The sequence below is a fragment of the Branchiostoma lanceolatum genome, chromosome 15, assembly GCF_035083965.1.
Source record: "Branchiostoma lanceolatum isolate klBraLanc5 chromosome 15, klBraLanc5.hap2, whole genome shotgun sequence".
Taxonomy (NCBI): Eukaryota; Metazoa; Chordata; class Leptocardii; order Amphioxiformes; family Branchiostomatidae; genus Branchiostoma; species Branchiostoma lanceolatum.
The window spans coordinates 352,426-369,012 of record NC_089736.1 but is presented as its reverse complement, the minus strand read 5'-3'; the positions used below and the strand labels follow the sequence as shown (position 1 = coordinate 369,012).

The 16,587-nt window shown below is 43.5% G+C and overlaps 2 protein-coding genes across 2 annotated transcripts; one reads left to right on the top strand and one right to left on the bottom strand.

Moving 5' to 3' along the window:
• The first annotated feature begins 225 nt into the window (after nt 1-225).
• LOC136420723 (striated muscle preferentially expressed protein kinase-like) lies at nt 226-4,292 on the top strand. Its single transcript, XM_066407814.1, has 4 exons — nt 226-393; nt 936-1,011; nt 1,578-1,727; nt 2,650-4,292. Exons 3-4 carry the CDS (start codon nt 1,627-1,629, stop codon nt 2,870-2,872), a joined length of 324 nt encoding a protein of 107 aa, XP_066263911.1. The 5' UTR covers nt 226-393; nt 936-1,011; nt 1,578-1,626; the 3' UTR covers nt 2,873-4,292.
• Nucleotides 4,293-12,718: 8,426 nt separating this feature from the next.
• On the bottom strand, nt 12,719-16,447 carry LOC136420913 (zinc finger protein 845-like). The gene is made up of 2 exons (XM_066408043.1): nt 16,244-16,447; nt 12,719-15,625 (listed from the first exon to the last, which is right to left on the bottom strand). The coding sequence occupies exon 2, from the start codon at nt 15,620-15,622 to the stop codon at nt 13,850-13,852; it is 1,773 nt and encodes a 590-aa protein (XP_066264140.1). The 5' UTR covers nt 15,623-15,625; nt 16,244-16,447; the 3' UTR covers nt 12,719-13,849.
• Between the last annotated feature and the right edge of the window lie 140 nt (nt 16,448-16,587).

Here is a 16,587-nt window from a genome sequence, read left to right as displayed (position 1 = left end):
TCACTGGTCATTATAAGAAAACCCTAACCCTAAAATTTCCTCTTTCCCCATGAAGGCGTTCCACTACCTGCACCCCTACCTGTCAAAATATAACCTGCTACTGAAACAGCAAGGAAACTTGCTGCCCCATGTGCCAATAGGTACAGCAAGGGTCTAAATGAATGAATATCAAACTCAGCTTACCACGTGATACAGAGTCTCCCAAAACTGTTTCCCCCATGCAGGCCCTCCACTACCTGCACACGCAGAAGATTGTACACCTTGACGTGAAGCCGGATAACCTGCTGCTGGAGAGCAGGCGGCGCCTGGACGTGCGCCTCACCGACTTCGGCTGCGCCAGAACCTTCCCCAGCAAGACTCTGGGCGAGCTGCAGAGCACACCAGAGTTTGTGGGTATGTAGGCAAGAATTCTCAAAGACAATAGGGCTGGGAGACCGAATTTCAATCCTGGGTTAGGGCATCTTAATTGGAGCTGCACCAGTCTTTTAGAGGGGATGTAAAATGGGGGGCAGGTGTTAGAGGAGGTAACGCATTGTAACTAAACAGGAACTATGTGGCTACAGCATCCTTTCTGAAGATGTGCCATAAGTGTGTACGGTTGACTTAAAGTTGTCCACTACAATCATGTTGGCAGTCTTGATCATTCATTTGGAAGATTTTTTTCTCTAGACTCTTGTTTCTTTAATTGCAAGCGGTAAACTGATTAACCAAGAGCTATATACATGTTGCCAGTGATGAATCATGAATTAAGACTGGTACTAAAGATTCTATGCCATCTAGTTTTCTACAGTTTTGATGCTTTGATTTGATTGATCTATTGATTGACTGCCTCACAACAGCTTTATACCTAGCTGTGCAATCTAAAGGTATCCACTCAGACACATAATATACCTTTCCTTACCTGACTTCTTGCTTTGTGCCCCCCTCTCCTGCAGCTCCTGAGGTGGTGAACTACGAGACGGCTGGTCCGGCTGCAGACATCTGGAGCGTGGGGGTCATCGCCTTCCTGTGGTGAGGAGAAACTCTTACTCTCTCAACTTTGAACTATGGTGCACTACGAACTTTGAACTATGGTAAACCACAAACTTTGAATTATGGTGAACTACAAACTTTGAACTATGCATATGGTGGACTATTATATGAACCTTTAACTACGGTGACCTACAACGCTTGAATTGTGTATTACCAGTTGCAAGGAGACAGCCAACATCTTGAGTGTTGAGTTTTGTCTTAATTCTGCATTGCTGTAGTACCAACAGTGCTCACTAGGTGGCACTGCAACATGATACACAGAACAAACTGTGCTAAAAGCTTAACTTGTTTCGGAACAACCACCCCTCACCCTCTCACCCCAATTGCAAGCATCCACTCCCCATTCCTTGGTATGGTGTAGTCCCAACAGAGCTCACTAGGGGGCGCTGCAGCATATAGATCTCTGCTAAAAGCTTTATAGTTTGTTTCTCTTCCCGCAGCCTGAGTGCCCAGTCCCCGTTCCTGGTGGTTGTGTAGTACCCACAGTTCTCACTAGGGGGCACTGCAATGCGATAGTAAAAGCTCAGCTTATTTCTCCCCCGCAGCCTGAGTGCCCAGTCCCCGTTCCTGGGCGTCGGCGACCACCAGACCATCATGAAGGTGTCGAAGGGTCGCTACGACATCAGCCGAGTCTTCAACAGCGCCACGCCGTACTGCCGGCAGTTTGTACAGGACTGCCTCGTGCTGTCTCCAAGGTGAGCTGTCAATCATAGTACGCACACCTGTCAATCATGGCTTTGACAGCTGGCAATCATAGTGCTGACAGCTGTCAATCATAATACTGAGCTGTCAATCATAATATTTACACCTGTCAGTCATTCACAAGTTTATGCACATCTGCTGTTGTCAGAAAGGGGGGTTTTGAGACCAGTACTAAGGCCACACCAATTTAATTTCTTGGTTAACGGATTTTTATTTTCCCCCCAAAAAAATTCATGAAAACAGAAGGCTGGGTCAGCCTGCCCAGCCTTCTGTTTTCATGATTTTTTTTTTTTTGGAAAATAAAAATCTGTTAACCAAGAAATCAAATTGGTGTGGCCTTAGTAATACTAATAGAGGCCAACAATGATGGGCAGATGGAGGTTTATATCAAAAGAGGTTGTTGAAGAAGAATCCGGGGAATGAGACTAACGTTCAGGCTGGGAATTGATATATAAATGTCATGCTTAATTACTACCTTCATTATAGCCTGAGGTAGCCTTGTGGCACCAACGTTGTACAATATTGGTAGTGTAGTTAGGCAGTAGGGAGGAGGTTAATCCACAGTCTAGCACCTGAGATACTAGTGGTTTGTTCTTAACCATTTCTCTCTCGTGCAGTGACCGCAGACCATCATTCTGCATTTTACCTGTCATAGCACTGGCACTTGTCAATCATGGTTTGGACAGCTGTCAATCATATGAAATGTAATACTGAAACCTGCCGATCGTGACTCTGACATGAATGGTCAATCATAGCACTGAGAACTGTCAATCAGATGCTAGAGGTATTATTGTCACCTGCAGTGCGATGTGGAGTCAAATATGTACTTCTTATATGGTCCCGACTGATACAGGCCAATAGATGATGATGATGTCCGAATATGTCCCTACTAATAACCGTTTCTCTCCCGTGCAGTGACCGCAGACCGTCTGCGTTCTACCTGCTGAACCACGATTGGCTGATCAACACTCCGGAGCGGAGAAAACACCGGCAGGCTGCCGTGTTCCCCTCCGCCCCGCTGAAGGCGTACGCCGAGGACTACCGCCAGCGACGGGCGGCGCTCACCACCAAGGAGAAAATCGAAATCAGACCCTACAAACACCGACCAGAGACTCTCCGCAGACTACACCACAGATAGCTGGGGCAGAAAACACCAGTTAGAGACCTTCTAGCAGCAAACACTGGCCAGAGACCTTCCACAGGCTACACCACAGATAGCTGGGGCAGGAAACACCAGTTAGAGACCTTCTAGCAGCAAACAACGGCCAGAGACCTTCAATAGATAGCAAGGCACAAACTCACTTGGGCATTGCACCAGTGCCACAAATACCTTAGGCAGAAAACACACCTGTATAAACTCACCTGTTGCCTTAAACTCTACAGCAAATAAGGATCAAACTTAAAATCTGGTAAAAATCTTCTCTAAACAGTGTGCCAATTCCCTGCCACCAGAGGGTGTTTTGTAAGGAAGAATAAACTGGTCGGTTTGTGTTGTTATAGTTACAATCATCTGGGAAATCTGATTTCGATGTCTTGTAAATTTTGTAAATTCTTAAGCAGTTTCCAGAGATTGCTGGCAGGAGTGATCATGACTTGATGTGTTGTTTATTTATTTATTTATTTGTGAGTTTTTAGTTTGTATCTAGCAAAGATGAATCTTATGTACAGGTTTACAAGGAACTTAGTTTTGCCTTTGATAAAGGTGAAAAGCAGATCTCTGCACAGGGTTTACACCTGGACGTGTCGCATCTTTGCACACCTGGAGGTGTCACATGATCACCTTTGCACTCCTGTAAGTGTCACCTGAAGACGTTACTACACAAAAATGACCGAAACCAAGTTTCCAAACTTTTTTGTGTTGCGTCAACTTGGATCGCTGCTAGCTGCCATATTGGTGGAATGGGTGGATCCATTAATGGCCACCAGTCACGCATGCATGTAGACAATGGTTCTAAGATGGGCAAAAATCATAAGAAACAAAGTTTCTTATCACACAACTTTCAGGACTGGCAAGTCAACACAAAAGTGTTCAGGTGCAGGCAGACCAACTGTGTGGCACGTCTTCAGAATATGTATGCTGGCTTTGCAAATATCTTGTATTTTCCTTCACGAAGCCAAGAGAGATATCGAAGTCTATAAACCACTAATGTGTGGTGGAAACAAAAACACATCATAATCAGACTGCAAACATACTGTACAGTTTAATTCTTACTTAAAGCAACAGATTCAAAGAAAGCCTGCATTTCAGACATCCTACCTTGTGCAGAGATCTTTTTTTTAAGTCTTCAGTTTCAAGCTTGTTAATTGCAACTATTTCCCTGGAATTAAGTGAGGAAATGCTGCTAAGTTTTGTGCACTAAGTGACTTATGGTAGCTTGTAGTATACTTACTTCTGAAAAACCATTCTTTGGATTGTTCCATGTGCAAGTTTAGGGGAGGGCAGAAGAAGAAAGTGCCAAAAGCTATTTTGCTCCCATTTAGAAGTTGTATATTAAATCAGCCTACAGACCCTAAAAATCGATTTATTCAATCAATATATACTAGTTAATCATACATTTGTTACTTCTAAGCTTACAAATGGAATATTCTGAAGATCTAAAAAAAAAGATACATTTTGCTAGATTTTTTAATGACATTGTAAAGATAATTGATGGTGTAAGGCCGTACCAATTTAATGATTTGGTTCTCATTTTGGAATGATGAGTACATGATAGAAACAGGACTGGGAGAAAAACACTCCCCAAAACTGTACAGACTCTTGTACACAGGCTTTGTACACAACCAAGCGATTTATTCAACCAACTATTCGGTGACCGTCTGTCACCTTCCTCAGGGCAATTCTGACTGGTTTACATTACACTGCAGCACAGGTGTCACTGATTATAGATTTAAGTCATTTACATGAACAAGGAACCAGTCATGCAGAATTGCCTTGAGGAAGGTGACAGATTGTCACCGAAACGTCGGTTGAATAAAACACTTAATTGTGTACAAAGAGTCTTTTCATTCAGACTTAACAATCTGATGAAACTCAAACTGTAAAGACAGACTCATGTTGATTTTCCACAATCCTTTATATCCCAGAACCAGGACATTGAATTGGCGTGGCCTAAAATTGGCATGGAATTTTCTGAACAAAACTGCGAAACGGGAATGTGAAGCAAAGAGAAGGCATGTGCATGGGACGGCAAAAGTGGCGAGATTTGGTGATATCAAAGCCAGGCTTCACAACAAAATCACTGTGTGCTACTAACCTAATTTTCAAATGACAATAATATTCCTCTCTTGCGAGATTCACTACTTTTATTCATCAAACAACAAAGCCATCTTTCCCTGCCTTTTCCATTAATTCTATACTTGGAAAAATCTAAAAACCAAGAGACTAAGTCATTGTGGCCTTAGAAAATGCAACACAAAGTCACCTGCAGTTGCTTCACATTTCACTAGGTGGCGCTTTTTAATGATTACTTGTACCCCTTGTGTGTGGAAAGTTGTATGATACTAAATGTTTATTTTAGATTAGAACACAAATGTTTTTATAAAAGTTCATGCTAATTCCTTTAAACAGAGCTTGTGTATTTTCTATATTTCATAAGTTTTGATGTTTGATCATAATTCACGACATAGAAAACAGCTAGTTGTTTTGAGGAACCTGGTTTAGAATAAAACCGAAAGTTGTGGAATCGTATTTTGGACTGTAAATAAAAGTACAGCTAGAGGAGTTTGGTACGGTAACCATGGTAACGCTGGGACTGGAAATGCGGGTTTTGTGAGACTGATTTGACTGATAGAATGAACCTGTAAGATTGTATCACACCTTAACAGGGCTTGAGGAGGATTCTGTGGATTCTGCAGAAGAAAATCAAACAAGACTTCACACAATGTCTTGGTGTTATTGCTTCTGGTGGTGCTTCTTTGCCCAACATAGTTCCTAGATCCGTAGCAAGATTTTAGAGGTATATATAGCTATGGGACTATCGGATGGATGGAGGAATGGATGGATGAATGGATATAGATGGAATTGTATATTAAAAGGCTAAATGTGTTTTGAGTTCAGAACGAAATTCAAAGGTGTAAAAGGCTAAGCCAGCTCACAGATACCCATTCTTATCAATGCGTGTGATGGGTTCTTTAAAAACGTACTTGAGATCTAGAGGTGACACTGTACAAACCTTACAGTCTGGTCTGGGTTGACATCTACGACCTATAATGTTAATACTTCCACAAATGTGGTAAATCTCAATAAATAGATAAAGATACAAATCGATACAGGAACTCTTACTTCAAATCCCCTCCAGAAGACCGTAACTCCTTCTAATAACATGCCACTCGGAATCTGATCGAGATTAAAACTGTAAACCTTCATCCTCTTCACTAGGTTAAGTTATTTAGTGTAATTCTTCCTTTATTCTTCCAGATTTAGCAGGAGAAGGTTTCTATCTAAGAAAGTGACCTAAATGTGGTTAAAAATCATATAAGCTGTGATTTTGAAGTCTGTTAAAAAGTGACCAAATTCTAAAATTAGTATTCCAGCTAAAGTTGCAATTGTCCCCAAAAATTGAAATTTGTTTGTTTTATATGCTTGTTTCTATTTTGATCAAATTCATGAATATGACATAATCTTGATCTTGATCGGGCACTTGGCAACACCCCTCTTGTTGGGGTAAAGCGCCCAGGGCGTAATGACAACAACAACAGACAAGTCTTCAGTAGTAGATAGAGCCAACCCCCATCCCCCGGACAAAAGTACCGTTATGTATCAATGGTTCCGAAAGTTTATGTTATCTAACGCCTTGGTTTCACTTTGGATTCTGACATTATACACGATTACAGCTGCCAAACTAGCCGGGGCTGATGAATGAAAAGGGCAAAGATATAATAATTTAAATAAAGGAAGTGGAACAAACCTTGCAACCGGAAGGTCAATCGTAGAGTAGAGGTAGAGTAGAGTAGAGTTTGCACTGACTTGTAAACATTCGGCCACAGTAATTGAACTATTCATCATTACGAATGGACAAATAAACATGCTGAGAGTCTAACCTGACAGAAGTCGTGCTCAAAAGTCCAGGCTTTTCCCGAAAAACATCCAGAAAATCATCGCAATATTTTCATGAAGAAACACAGAGATGTCCATCTATTGGTTTAAAGGTCAAAGTTTAGGGGTCGTCTAAGATACCTGATAATCCACATCGTTAAGCAGTATGTCAGTTATAACCAGGTCGGTCTGTAGCTACAAGACTACCGTAAAACGTTATGCTGTGCAGAAACCTGCTACAAAATCATTGAATGCGCCACACGTTAAGTTTTCAATAGAAGCATTTAACTCAGTATGGAATTATTTCGCGGTTTTCACACGTAATTTACTTGCAGTTGTCTTGTCTTGTCGAGATACTAGACAAAACCCCGCGTGGGGCATAGTGTCTAGGACTTATGGTCAGAGGCCTTACCCAAGTGTGGCCGGTGGTGGTGGTGCACGCCGTCAACAAGAATAAAAAAAGTGGTGCAAAAAATAACGAACAAAATAGTGCTGTACATTGCCACACTAGGTATAGGCTCCTCCCCTTACAGCTGGGTGAAGCCGGGGTAACCATAATACTTGGCCACCCCAGCTTTAAAGCTATCTGTAGTCTTGGTTTCGATAAGGTGTTGCGGAAGTGCATTCCATTCTATGACTGTTTTGGGGAAAAAGCTACCTCGGTATGTTTCTGTCTTACAGGCGACTGTGGCAAAACGTTGCTGGTGTCCTCTGGTTATGTTAGTATTTCTTGTGAGGATATTGTGGATGGGGATAGCAATAAGGTTATTGACAGCCTTGTACATAAGTGAAAGGCGGGCAACTTGTCTGCGCTGTTGAAGGGTGGGCCAACCGAGGGTTTGCAGAGTGTGTGTAATACTGGTAGTCAAACGGTAGTCGCCAGTGGCGAACCTGGCGGCACGCCTCTGTACTGCTTCTAACTTGTCCTCAAGTTTGTTTGTTTGTGAATGTATGCGTTTGTGGGGGTCCCACACAGAGGACGCATATTCAAGTTTGGGTCTAACAATGGACAAATAGGCTTGAGCTCTGATTGATCTACATGCTCCTCTCAGATTCCTTCTCAAGAATCCTAAAGTACTATTTGCTTTAGCTGCTATATAATCTATGTGTGTATTCCATTTCAAGTTGTGTGAAAGTAAGATACCTAGGTAAGGGTGTTGCAATGTAGACTCAAGGGGCTCTGAGAACATTGTGTATAAGTGCTTAGCGGCTCTTTTTGATTTGTGTATGTGCAGAATCGAACACTTCTTCACATTAAAGCGTAACTGCCAACGATCCGACCACTTACACAATTGATCAAGATCCTTCTGTAGAGTGTGTTGATCTTCTTCCTTTCTAATGGGGTGGTAGAGTAAGCAATCATCGGCGAATAAACGAAGTTGTGAGGTAATCCCTTTGTTGATGTCATTTATATATATCAAGAATAATAATGGGCCTAATACAGTGCCCTGAGGCACGCCAGACCTTACCTTAACGGGTTTGGACTTATCTCCATCCACCACAACTTGCTGATAACGGTCAGTCAACCAGTTCTTTATCCACTGAAGTGTTTTACCTCTTATACCATAATAATCTAGCTTCCTAAGTAACCGCATGTGAGGGACACTGTCGAATGCCTTTGCAAAATCAAGTATGGCCATGTCAACTTGTGTACCTTTGTCAAACCAGGAATAAAGTCCGTGAAGGGTAGTAATAAGTTGAGACACGCAGGAATGATTGGTCCTGAACCCATGTTGTGTTGGCAATAAGATGTTATGTTCCTCTAAATGTTTCATGGTAGCTGAGTACATTATATGCTCTAGGAGTTTACAACACACACTGGTTAAAGAAACAGGCCTGTAGTTCGAAGGATCACTCCTATCCCCTTTTTTGAAAATCGGGTGGATAAAGGCTCCCCTCCAATCCACAGGTACCTGTCCTCCCTGCAGCGATTGATTGAAAATAAATTGAAGGATGGGGCTAATCTCCTGTGCATACTCTTTTAATATCCTACAGGGTAGGAGATCTGGGCCTGCAGCTTTTGTTGGGTTAATCCCCTCCAACAATTTGCGCACACCTTCTAGAGTGACTACTGGCTGCAGCATGTCATGGTATGGGCTAGTTCCCATGTCTGGTACATTATTAGTATCTTCATTCGTGAATACCGAATCAAATTGTTGACTAAGGACCTCTGCCTTCCCCGATCCATCGGCTACGAGATCGTTGCCGCTGACCAAATATCGCTAGGGGACCGACATTCGGACAAAACAGCACTAGCAATGATAAATCACTGCAACCGTCTGAAATATAGAAAAACACAACGAACGCCTTTGATAGTCTGAAAACACGGTTTATCTCATCACTTCACATCCATCGTGTTCCAAATAACCTAGGGGCCAGACTGTGGCCTAGTATCGGGCCGCTCGGCAAGTTCCTTCGGCGGTCCAAAGCTCTAAGCCCGCCAATATAAATCAGTACAACGGGGGAGTTTTAGCCCGAGAGTTGACCGACCCTAACCGTTTATGTAAAAGACCGGTCCCAGGTTAGAACTCCACGGAACGTTAATTTAGATCGGGCGGGCTTAGTGCTTTGGACCGCCAAAGGAACTGGCTAGCGGCCCGATACTTGTCTGGTTCCGTTCCAAACTGCTAGTAGTGTATATAGCCGAGATATCCGACTGGATAGCGTCTTAGCGCAAATGCTTAGGTAGCATTTCCAAAGCGGGGCCCGGTCGGGCAGCTTTCGGGAACGAAAAATATTATAGAAAAGACAACGAAAGACCAAAAAAACGTAAGAAAAGTACCCCTGAGTAGAAACTGCGTACTTTCCTGATATGCATATTCCATTTTTCGTTTTCGCAAACACCCCGGCCGAGCCCCGGCTTGGAAATGTGACCCTAGCAAACGGAGGTGTTTTCCCCCCGATAGACGTGTTTGTGTCTACCACTCGCAGAAAAATGATCTTTTTCGCGTTTCTACCTCCCAGATCAAAGAATTCAATTCTTTCTTTTCCTAGAAAATTGGTCTGCTCTTTGCAGAAAAACAAAACGCCATTCGCAACACGTCATACCGCCTCTTCCCTCCAAATATGGGCAAAGATATCCATACTTCTCCAGACTAATAATGGCATTATTGTCCATATTCATGCACCTTGACGTTTGCTGTTGTACTGTTCACCTGTTGTCTGCACAGTACGGTCGAAATGTACGAGCAAGCAGAGCCGGTGCGGTCCCCTTTCTCCGGGCCCGGCAGCGGCCAAACCAGCGGGCCGCCGCCCCAAACCCCTCCTGTCCATCAGGGTGGCTCACGCGGGCGTGGCCGCCATGGCAACGGCGCTTCTGACGAGTTGCGAGAAGAGCAAGGGGTGTCTTCACACACGTACGAAGAAGCCGAGGTGGTGAAACGTCACGCAACTGCAGGTAACCGACGCTTTTGTAATGAGTTTTTTCGTTAAGGAATTTGTACAATAAAAAAAACCCATAAATGTACAGTAGAAATGGTACGAATTTACGAATCATTACTTACTTTACATTTTCGGTGATTTGATAACAATGGATTTGAAGTGATCACGTGCAACATCAAAGAAGTGAAAATAACATACAAAATGCCACAATCCAAGTGACATAATTTTACGACTCTAAACCTGGGGAAAATGTGTCTTTAACAGACCGCACGTATCCGGGTGGAGCAAGCGGCCGCCGTGCTCTCTGTAGCTTCATCCGCTCCCACCGCAGCTGCATGGCCGCCGGGATCGCCGTGCTGCTCGCCGTAGGACTCGCCCCTCTGACGTTCACTATTAAAGAGGTAAATGCATTTGTACTACAAAGCCTATTGTCAAGCTATTTTTCTAACACTGACTCTGTTGTGTGTGTTTTTTTTTTGAGAGACAGAGAGAGAGAGAGAGAGAGAGAGAGAGAGAGAGAGAGAGAGAGAGAGACGGTCTATCAAGACTAGACAGAACATTTGCATGTTTTTCTTCAATTTGTTTCTTATGTGTTGCATTATGGCATTCGTATATACGTTTATAGGAATTATCTCAACTGTCCACCACTGTTGACGTCTTGAAGCGCGACCAAGACGACATGCGCCAACTGCCAACCACAGTTGACGCCTTGAAGCGTGACCAAGACGACATGCGCCAACTGTCCACCACTGTTGACACCTTGAAGCGCGACCAAGACGACATGTCCACCACTGTCGATGCCTTGAAGCGCGACCAAGACGACATGCGCCAACTGTTCGCCACTGTTGTCGCCTTGAAACGTGACCTGGACAAGGAGCGTAGTCGAACCACCGCCTTGGAGCAGCGTCTTCACGAGATGTGGCCGGGTAAGTTGGGTTTTTGCTTTTATGAAAAAAGTGTGGGACTGACTATCGTTATTTCATTACTTACTATCACTTCATCATCATCATCATCATCATCATTCCAGGGTGTTTTTACTACTAAGAAGGAAGCCTCCCTTGACTGACTCCAGATATTTCCCTCAAGAATGTACGCACTTGTGTACAAATGCCAGTTGTCATGTTTTATCACAGTGTTTCAATATCTCAGAGTAGTTATCACTAATGATTGCATCAAATAAACCTACACAAAATACATATGTGTGTAATGGGGAGTTGTGTTCTTTTGATGAAATAAAAGTAATGATTTGTCAGTATTGGAATTCTGGAACATTTTCAAAAACACGGTCACCAATGTCCATCCCTACGTGTGTTGTTGACTGAAATCGTTTTCCAGCATCTTGTCCTAAGGGTTACACACTGTGGCGTAAGATCTGCTACAAGGCCTTCGATACAAGGAAGACCTTCAGCGGAGCGACCGCGGCCTGTCGTGATGACGGCGGCACCCTTGCCATGCCCCGAGACGTTGAGACCGACGCCTTCCTGGTCTCCTTGTACAAGTCCGTGAGCGACAACGCGTACTTCTGGTTCGGCCTGCACGATCTGCGCGAAGAGGGAAACTTTGAGTGGGTGGATGGTTCTGCACTTGGGACGTACAACTCATGGGATGCGGGACAACCGAACAGCTATGGGGGCAACCAAGATTGCGTTCTTTACGACCCAAGCCGGAAAGACGAGTGGAACAACAATCCCTGCAGAAGAGCGTTTCGCTTCATATGCCAGGCTGTTCCAGGTATTTATTGCAAACCGTACCATTTCCTGAATTCCCTCCATATAATCAACATTCCACAGCTTTACTATCCACAACACTAAGCACGTTAGATCGTCATCGTCAAGAAACATCATTCTAAATCTCATTCCTGCTATTTCTGTTCGTTTGTTCCAGGACGTCTGTAGGCGACAGTCGGAACTCTCACCACCACCGTACAACGGCCCTCCGACCATCCGCAGTAAAACCGGTGAAAAAAAATTGAATGATAGTAATGGGTCAAAATAACACGCTGTTTCTTCTACATTCTCACTAACGCAAAGAAAACGGCACTGTCGCGAACTTGCACTTGGACTCTATACTCTACTGTAGTCAGAGAACCATGACCATAGCTCGTCCACAACACGAGATATCAGAAACGGAAGTTTCTTTGCAGTACCTTAAAAGGTCGCATCAAGACCTACCCACATACCAAATATCAAGACAATCCACCCAGACATTCTCAAGTTATGCTGTTCACACACACACACGCACGCACGCACGCACTCACGCGCACGCACGCGCACGCACGCACGCGCACGCACGCACATAGTCTCAAAGCAGATGTTGGGGTACTGGTTGGTAGTCTCTATTAGGCGTCGATGAAGGATTTTCGTCCCAACATCTGCTTGGAAATTATGAAGACGCTCTGCCAAACCACGCCGCCTAGCGACAGATGTGGGCATCACACAATCCTGTCACGGATCCCACGCATGCGCAGGTCTTTAACTTATCCTACAGCTCGAATATTGTTCTTTTTCGTTCTACAATCTATCTTTCGTCATTGTTCACATTAACTGAATGACTTATAATCTATAGAACTCGTGTTTTGCAGTTTATTGTAAACTACTAGTATTCAGATTGGACTGCGTGATACTCAGATACGATATTCAGTATTTCTACCCAAAACTGCTGCCTGTACAATGACGTACATCTTACCGATGTTCGAATAAAGAAAGAAAAACGTAGAGAGACTGTATCATTTACTTTCTTGTTACTAAATCAATAAATAAACTGAAACTCAACAATCATGTATTCACTTTGTTCATGTGCATTATCATCATTCATAATAAGTAGCACGCAATGTATCATTTCTTATCTGGCTCTAGTCAACAAAAAGATAACTTTCCTTCTGTAAGGATTAAACAATTCCTCTTTCCTACAAAAGTCAAGGAGTGTACAAGTTGTCTAAGAACAGTATCCTTTTTTACAGTTTCAGGCACATCATGCACTCTGGGTTCTGCCTTTGGCATGTTTGGCCATGTGCCTCTTCAAATGAAACAAAAATTTAGGAAGTAATCTAAAACTTAGATGTTCTGATAACAAAAAAATATTTTCAATCAGTCTGGATCCTCAAATACAGCTCACTTATCAGAAGCAGCACACATTCTCAGTGTCATCTGCTTCGAATACTCTTCAACACAGGATTGTCTTTCCTTTCTCAAGGGTAAAACAGTGTCTTATTCAAATAAGTTACAGGACAAAGAATGTGGTCGATTTGGCTTGCTAGTGACCTTATTTCTTTACGCACACACTCTCGCTTGTGTCTACGGCATGTTTGGCCATGTGCCTCTCCAACAAATGAAACAAAATATTAGTAAGCAATCTAAAACTTATAGCTAAACGATTCTCAATCAGTCTGGATCCTTAATAACAACACATTCATGAGTAGCAACACACATTCTCAGTGTCATCTGCTTCGAATCCTCTTCACATATTATCTTTAAAACAGTTCCCTTTTCTAACAAAAGCAAGAAATGTGGTACACGATCCTTGGTCATTAGCATATTTCTTCAGACTTTCTTTGCGTCTTAAATCTTCATGCGCCTCTTAAGATGAAACTTCAACACAGGATTTACTCTTCCTTTGACTAAGGTAAATTCCCCTTTCCAACAAAACACAAGGCATGTGGTACAAGAGCCTTGGCCCTTAGCATATTTCTTCAGGCTTTCTTCAGGCAGCCACACTCTCCTGTGTGTCTTTGGCATGAATTTTCATGTGCCTCTTCAGATGAGCCTTCAGTGTTCCTGAATAGTCGCACTGGTCACACCTGTGAGGCTTCACAACAGCGTGTGTGGCCATGTGCTGTTTCAAGGTACCCTTCTGCGCTGCCGCATATCCACAAACATCACACTTGTAGGGCTTCTCACCTGTGTGTGTTTTCATGTGATCAGCTAAGCATGCTTTCACGGCGGTGAAATAGTCGCATTTCTCACATTGGAAAGGCTTCTCACCGGTGTGTTTGGCCATGTGGTTTCTCAGATAGTATTTTTGTGCCGTCGTATAGCCACAAACTTCACATTTGTATGGCTTTTCCCCAGTGTGTGTGGCCATATGCCGCTTCAAACCATGCATGGCCACTGTAGAAAAATCACAGAGCTCACATCTATGTAGTTCACCAGTGTGTTTAGCAATGTGCCGCTTCAGATCTGTTTTTCGCGCTGCGGAATAATCACAATGTTCACAGTGGAAGGGTGTCTCCCCAGTGTGGATGGCCATGTGCTTTTTCATGTAAGACATTCTTACAGCGGAATAATCACACAGTTCACATTTGAATGGCTTCTCCTCAGCGTGGGTTGTCATATGACTCTTTAAACTTGACTTCTTCACACTAGAATAATCACAGACCTGACATTTAAAGGGTTTCTCACCGGTGTGTTTAGCCATGTGCAACTTTAACAAACTCTTCTCACGGGCGGAATAACTGCACAACTCACAGCTGTAAGGTTTCTCACCAGTGTGTTTTGTTATGTGCAACTTTAAGGATTTTTTGCTAACGGAAGAAAAGTCGCACTCGGTGCATTTGTGAGGCCTGTCGTTGCTGTGTTTAGCCATGATGTGCTCTTTCAGGTGACCCGACTGTTGTGCTGAATACTCACAAAACTTGCACTTAAAAGGTCTCTCACCGCCATGTATTGTCCGGATGTGGACGAAAAGACCGTCTTTCCTTGCCGAGGAGAAATCACAGTAGCCACAGTGGTAGGGTCTCTCACCAGCGTGTTTACCTAGGATGTGCCGTTGCAACTGCGTCTTCTGTGCTGCAGAATAGTCGCACTGTTCACACTGGAACGGTCTCTCCCCAGTGTGGGTCCTGATGTGATTTGTCATTGCTGACTTATCTGTTGTTTCATACTCACAATGCGGGCAGCTGTGTTTCGTCGGCTCCTTTCTAACTTTAGTTTTACTTTCACCTGTGTGTTTGGCCATGTGTTTTTTTAAAGCTGTCTTTTGGACTGCGGAATAGTCACAGTGGCCGCAGTGGTAAGGTTTCTCACGAGTGTGTATAGCCAGGACGTGCTGTTTCAGGGTACCCCTCTGTGTAGCTGAATAGTCGCACTGTTGGCACTGATAAGGTCTCTCACCGGTGTGCACTGCCTGGACATGCAGTTTCACGGTGCCGCTCAGTGCAGCAGAATAGTCGCATTGTTGGCATTTATACGGTCTCTCACCAGTGTGGGTCCTGATGTGCTTTCTCATTGACGGTTTATCTGTTGTTTCATACTCACAGTGCGGACAGCTGTGTTTCTTCCGCTTCTTTTTACTTGCACTTTCACCAGCATGACCACGTTTCTTGCCGTGTCTGGTTGACGTAGAAGATGCTGGGTGTGGTCTCTCACCGCTGTGGATCTCGAGTTGCTGTTCTCCTGTCCCTCCGTTATCAGTTTCTGCACAGCTGGACCCCTCGAGCTCTCCTGACTCTAGATGCCGACCTTCAGTCGATTCCATCACCTAATTTTGAAAAACAGTCAGTGGGGTTAATTATAGACGAAACGTTATTGGTCAGACAGCACCTTGGTGGCACAACTTGTTATAACTGAAGCCCCACACGTCTGACATTAACATTCTTTGATTTCAGGTTCAATAAACTTACACTTTTAACCATAATTGAATATACAACAAACCAAAACATCTGAAACCACCAATCATCATTATCATATCATCCACAATGTTGTAACATTACAGCCAGTAGATAACCATTTGTGTAATTAGGCTGTTGTAACGTATTTGAGGCACCTCCTTGAAGACGGGACCCCATTATAGAATAATGATAACGTCTGTTGTATATGTACTGTATCCATCCGCCAATAGCTGTCTCTCGACACCCCCCTCCCCTGCCTATTCTCTAAGCATAGATGTGTCGGTCTGAGTTATTTTCTTGTTAATTTACGGCATTCCTGGTAAGGTACACTTTCTCTGTAGCGGTAGTGTCGCCATAAGAAACCGCAAACCATGAAATGTTTAGATAGAGACACAGCAACGTAACACCCCCCCCCCCCAAAAAAAAAACACGACCGAATTCTTCCTCCTCCATTTGTATTGTTCAAATGAAACAAAATTCTTGCTCACCTTACTCTTGACTCTGGAAATTTCACAAGAAGTCTACCTTGGAGTTCTAAGAAGTCTGCCTTGTCTTAATTTGCAGCTCTCTGATTGCTTTGCACCGCTGAGACCGGGATTCTCTAGGCAAGGACACGTCCAAGACCGATATTTCTTCTATTCGGTTCGACCTATGATAAAGCGGCTGCATGTCCGTCAAAGATTTGCATTCTTATCTTTTATTTTGCATTTCTACATTTTGACGGAGGTGGGCGGGGCTATTGGATCTTTAGGTGTTAAAGGTCAGATGGGAAAGGTCAGTTCAACTTCAACGACCTGATTACCTAAAAGACATCTTACTTGTACAACATAAC

Bases quoted from the DNA above. Each gene is read 5' to 3' on its own strand.
- LOC136420723 (XM_066407814.1), top strand. From the start codon at position 1,627: ATGAAGGTGTCGAAGGGTCGCTACGACATCAGCCGAGTCTTCAACAGC. The intron at 1,728-2,649 runs GTGAGCTGTCAA...TCTCCCGTGCAG, and splicing joins TGCCTCGTGCTGTCTCCAAG to TGACCGCAGACCGTCTGCGT.
- LOC136420913 (XM_066408043.1), bottom strand. From the start codon at position 15,622: ATGGAATCGACTGAAGGTCGGCATCTAGAGTCAGGAGAGCTCGAGGGG.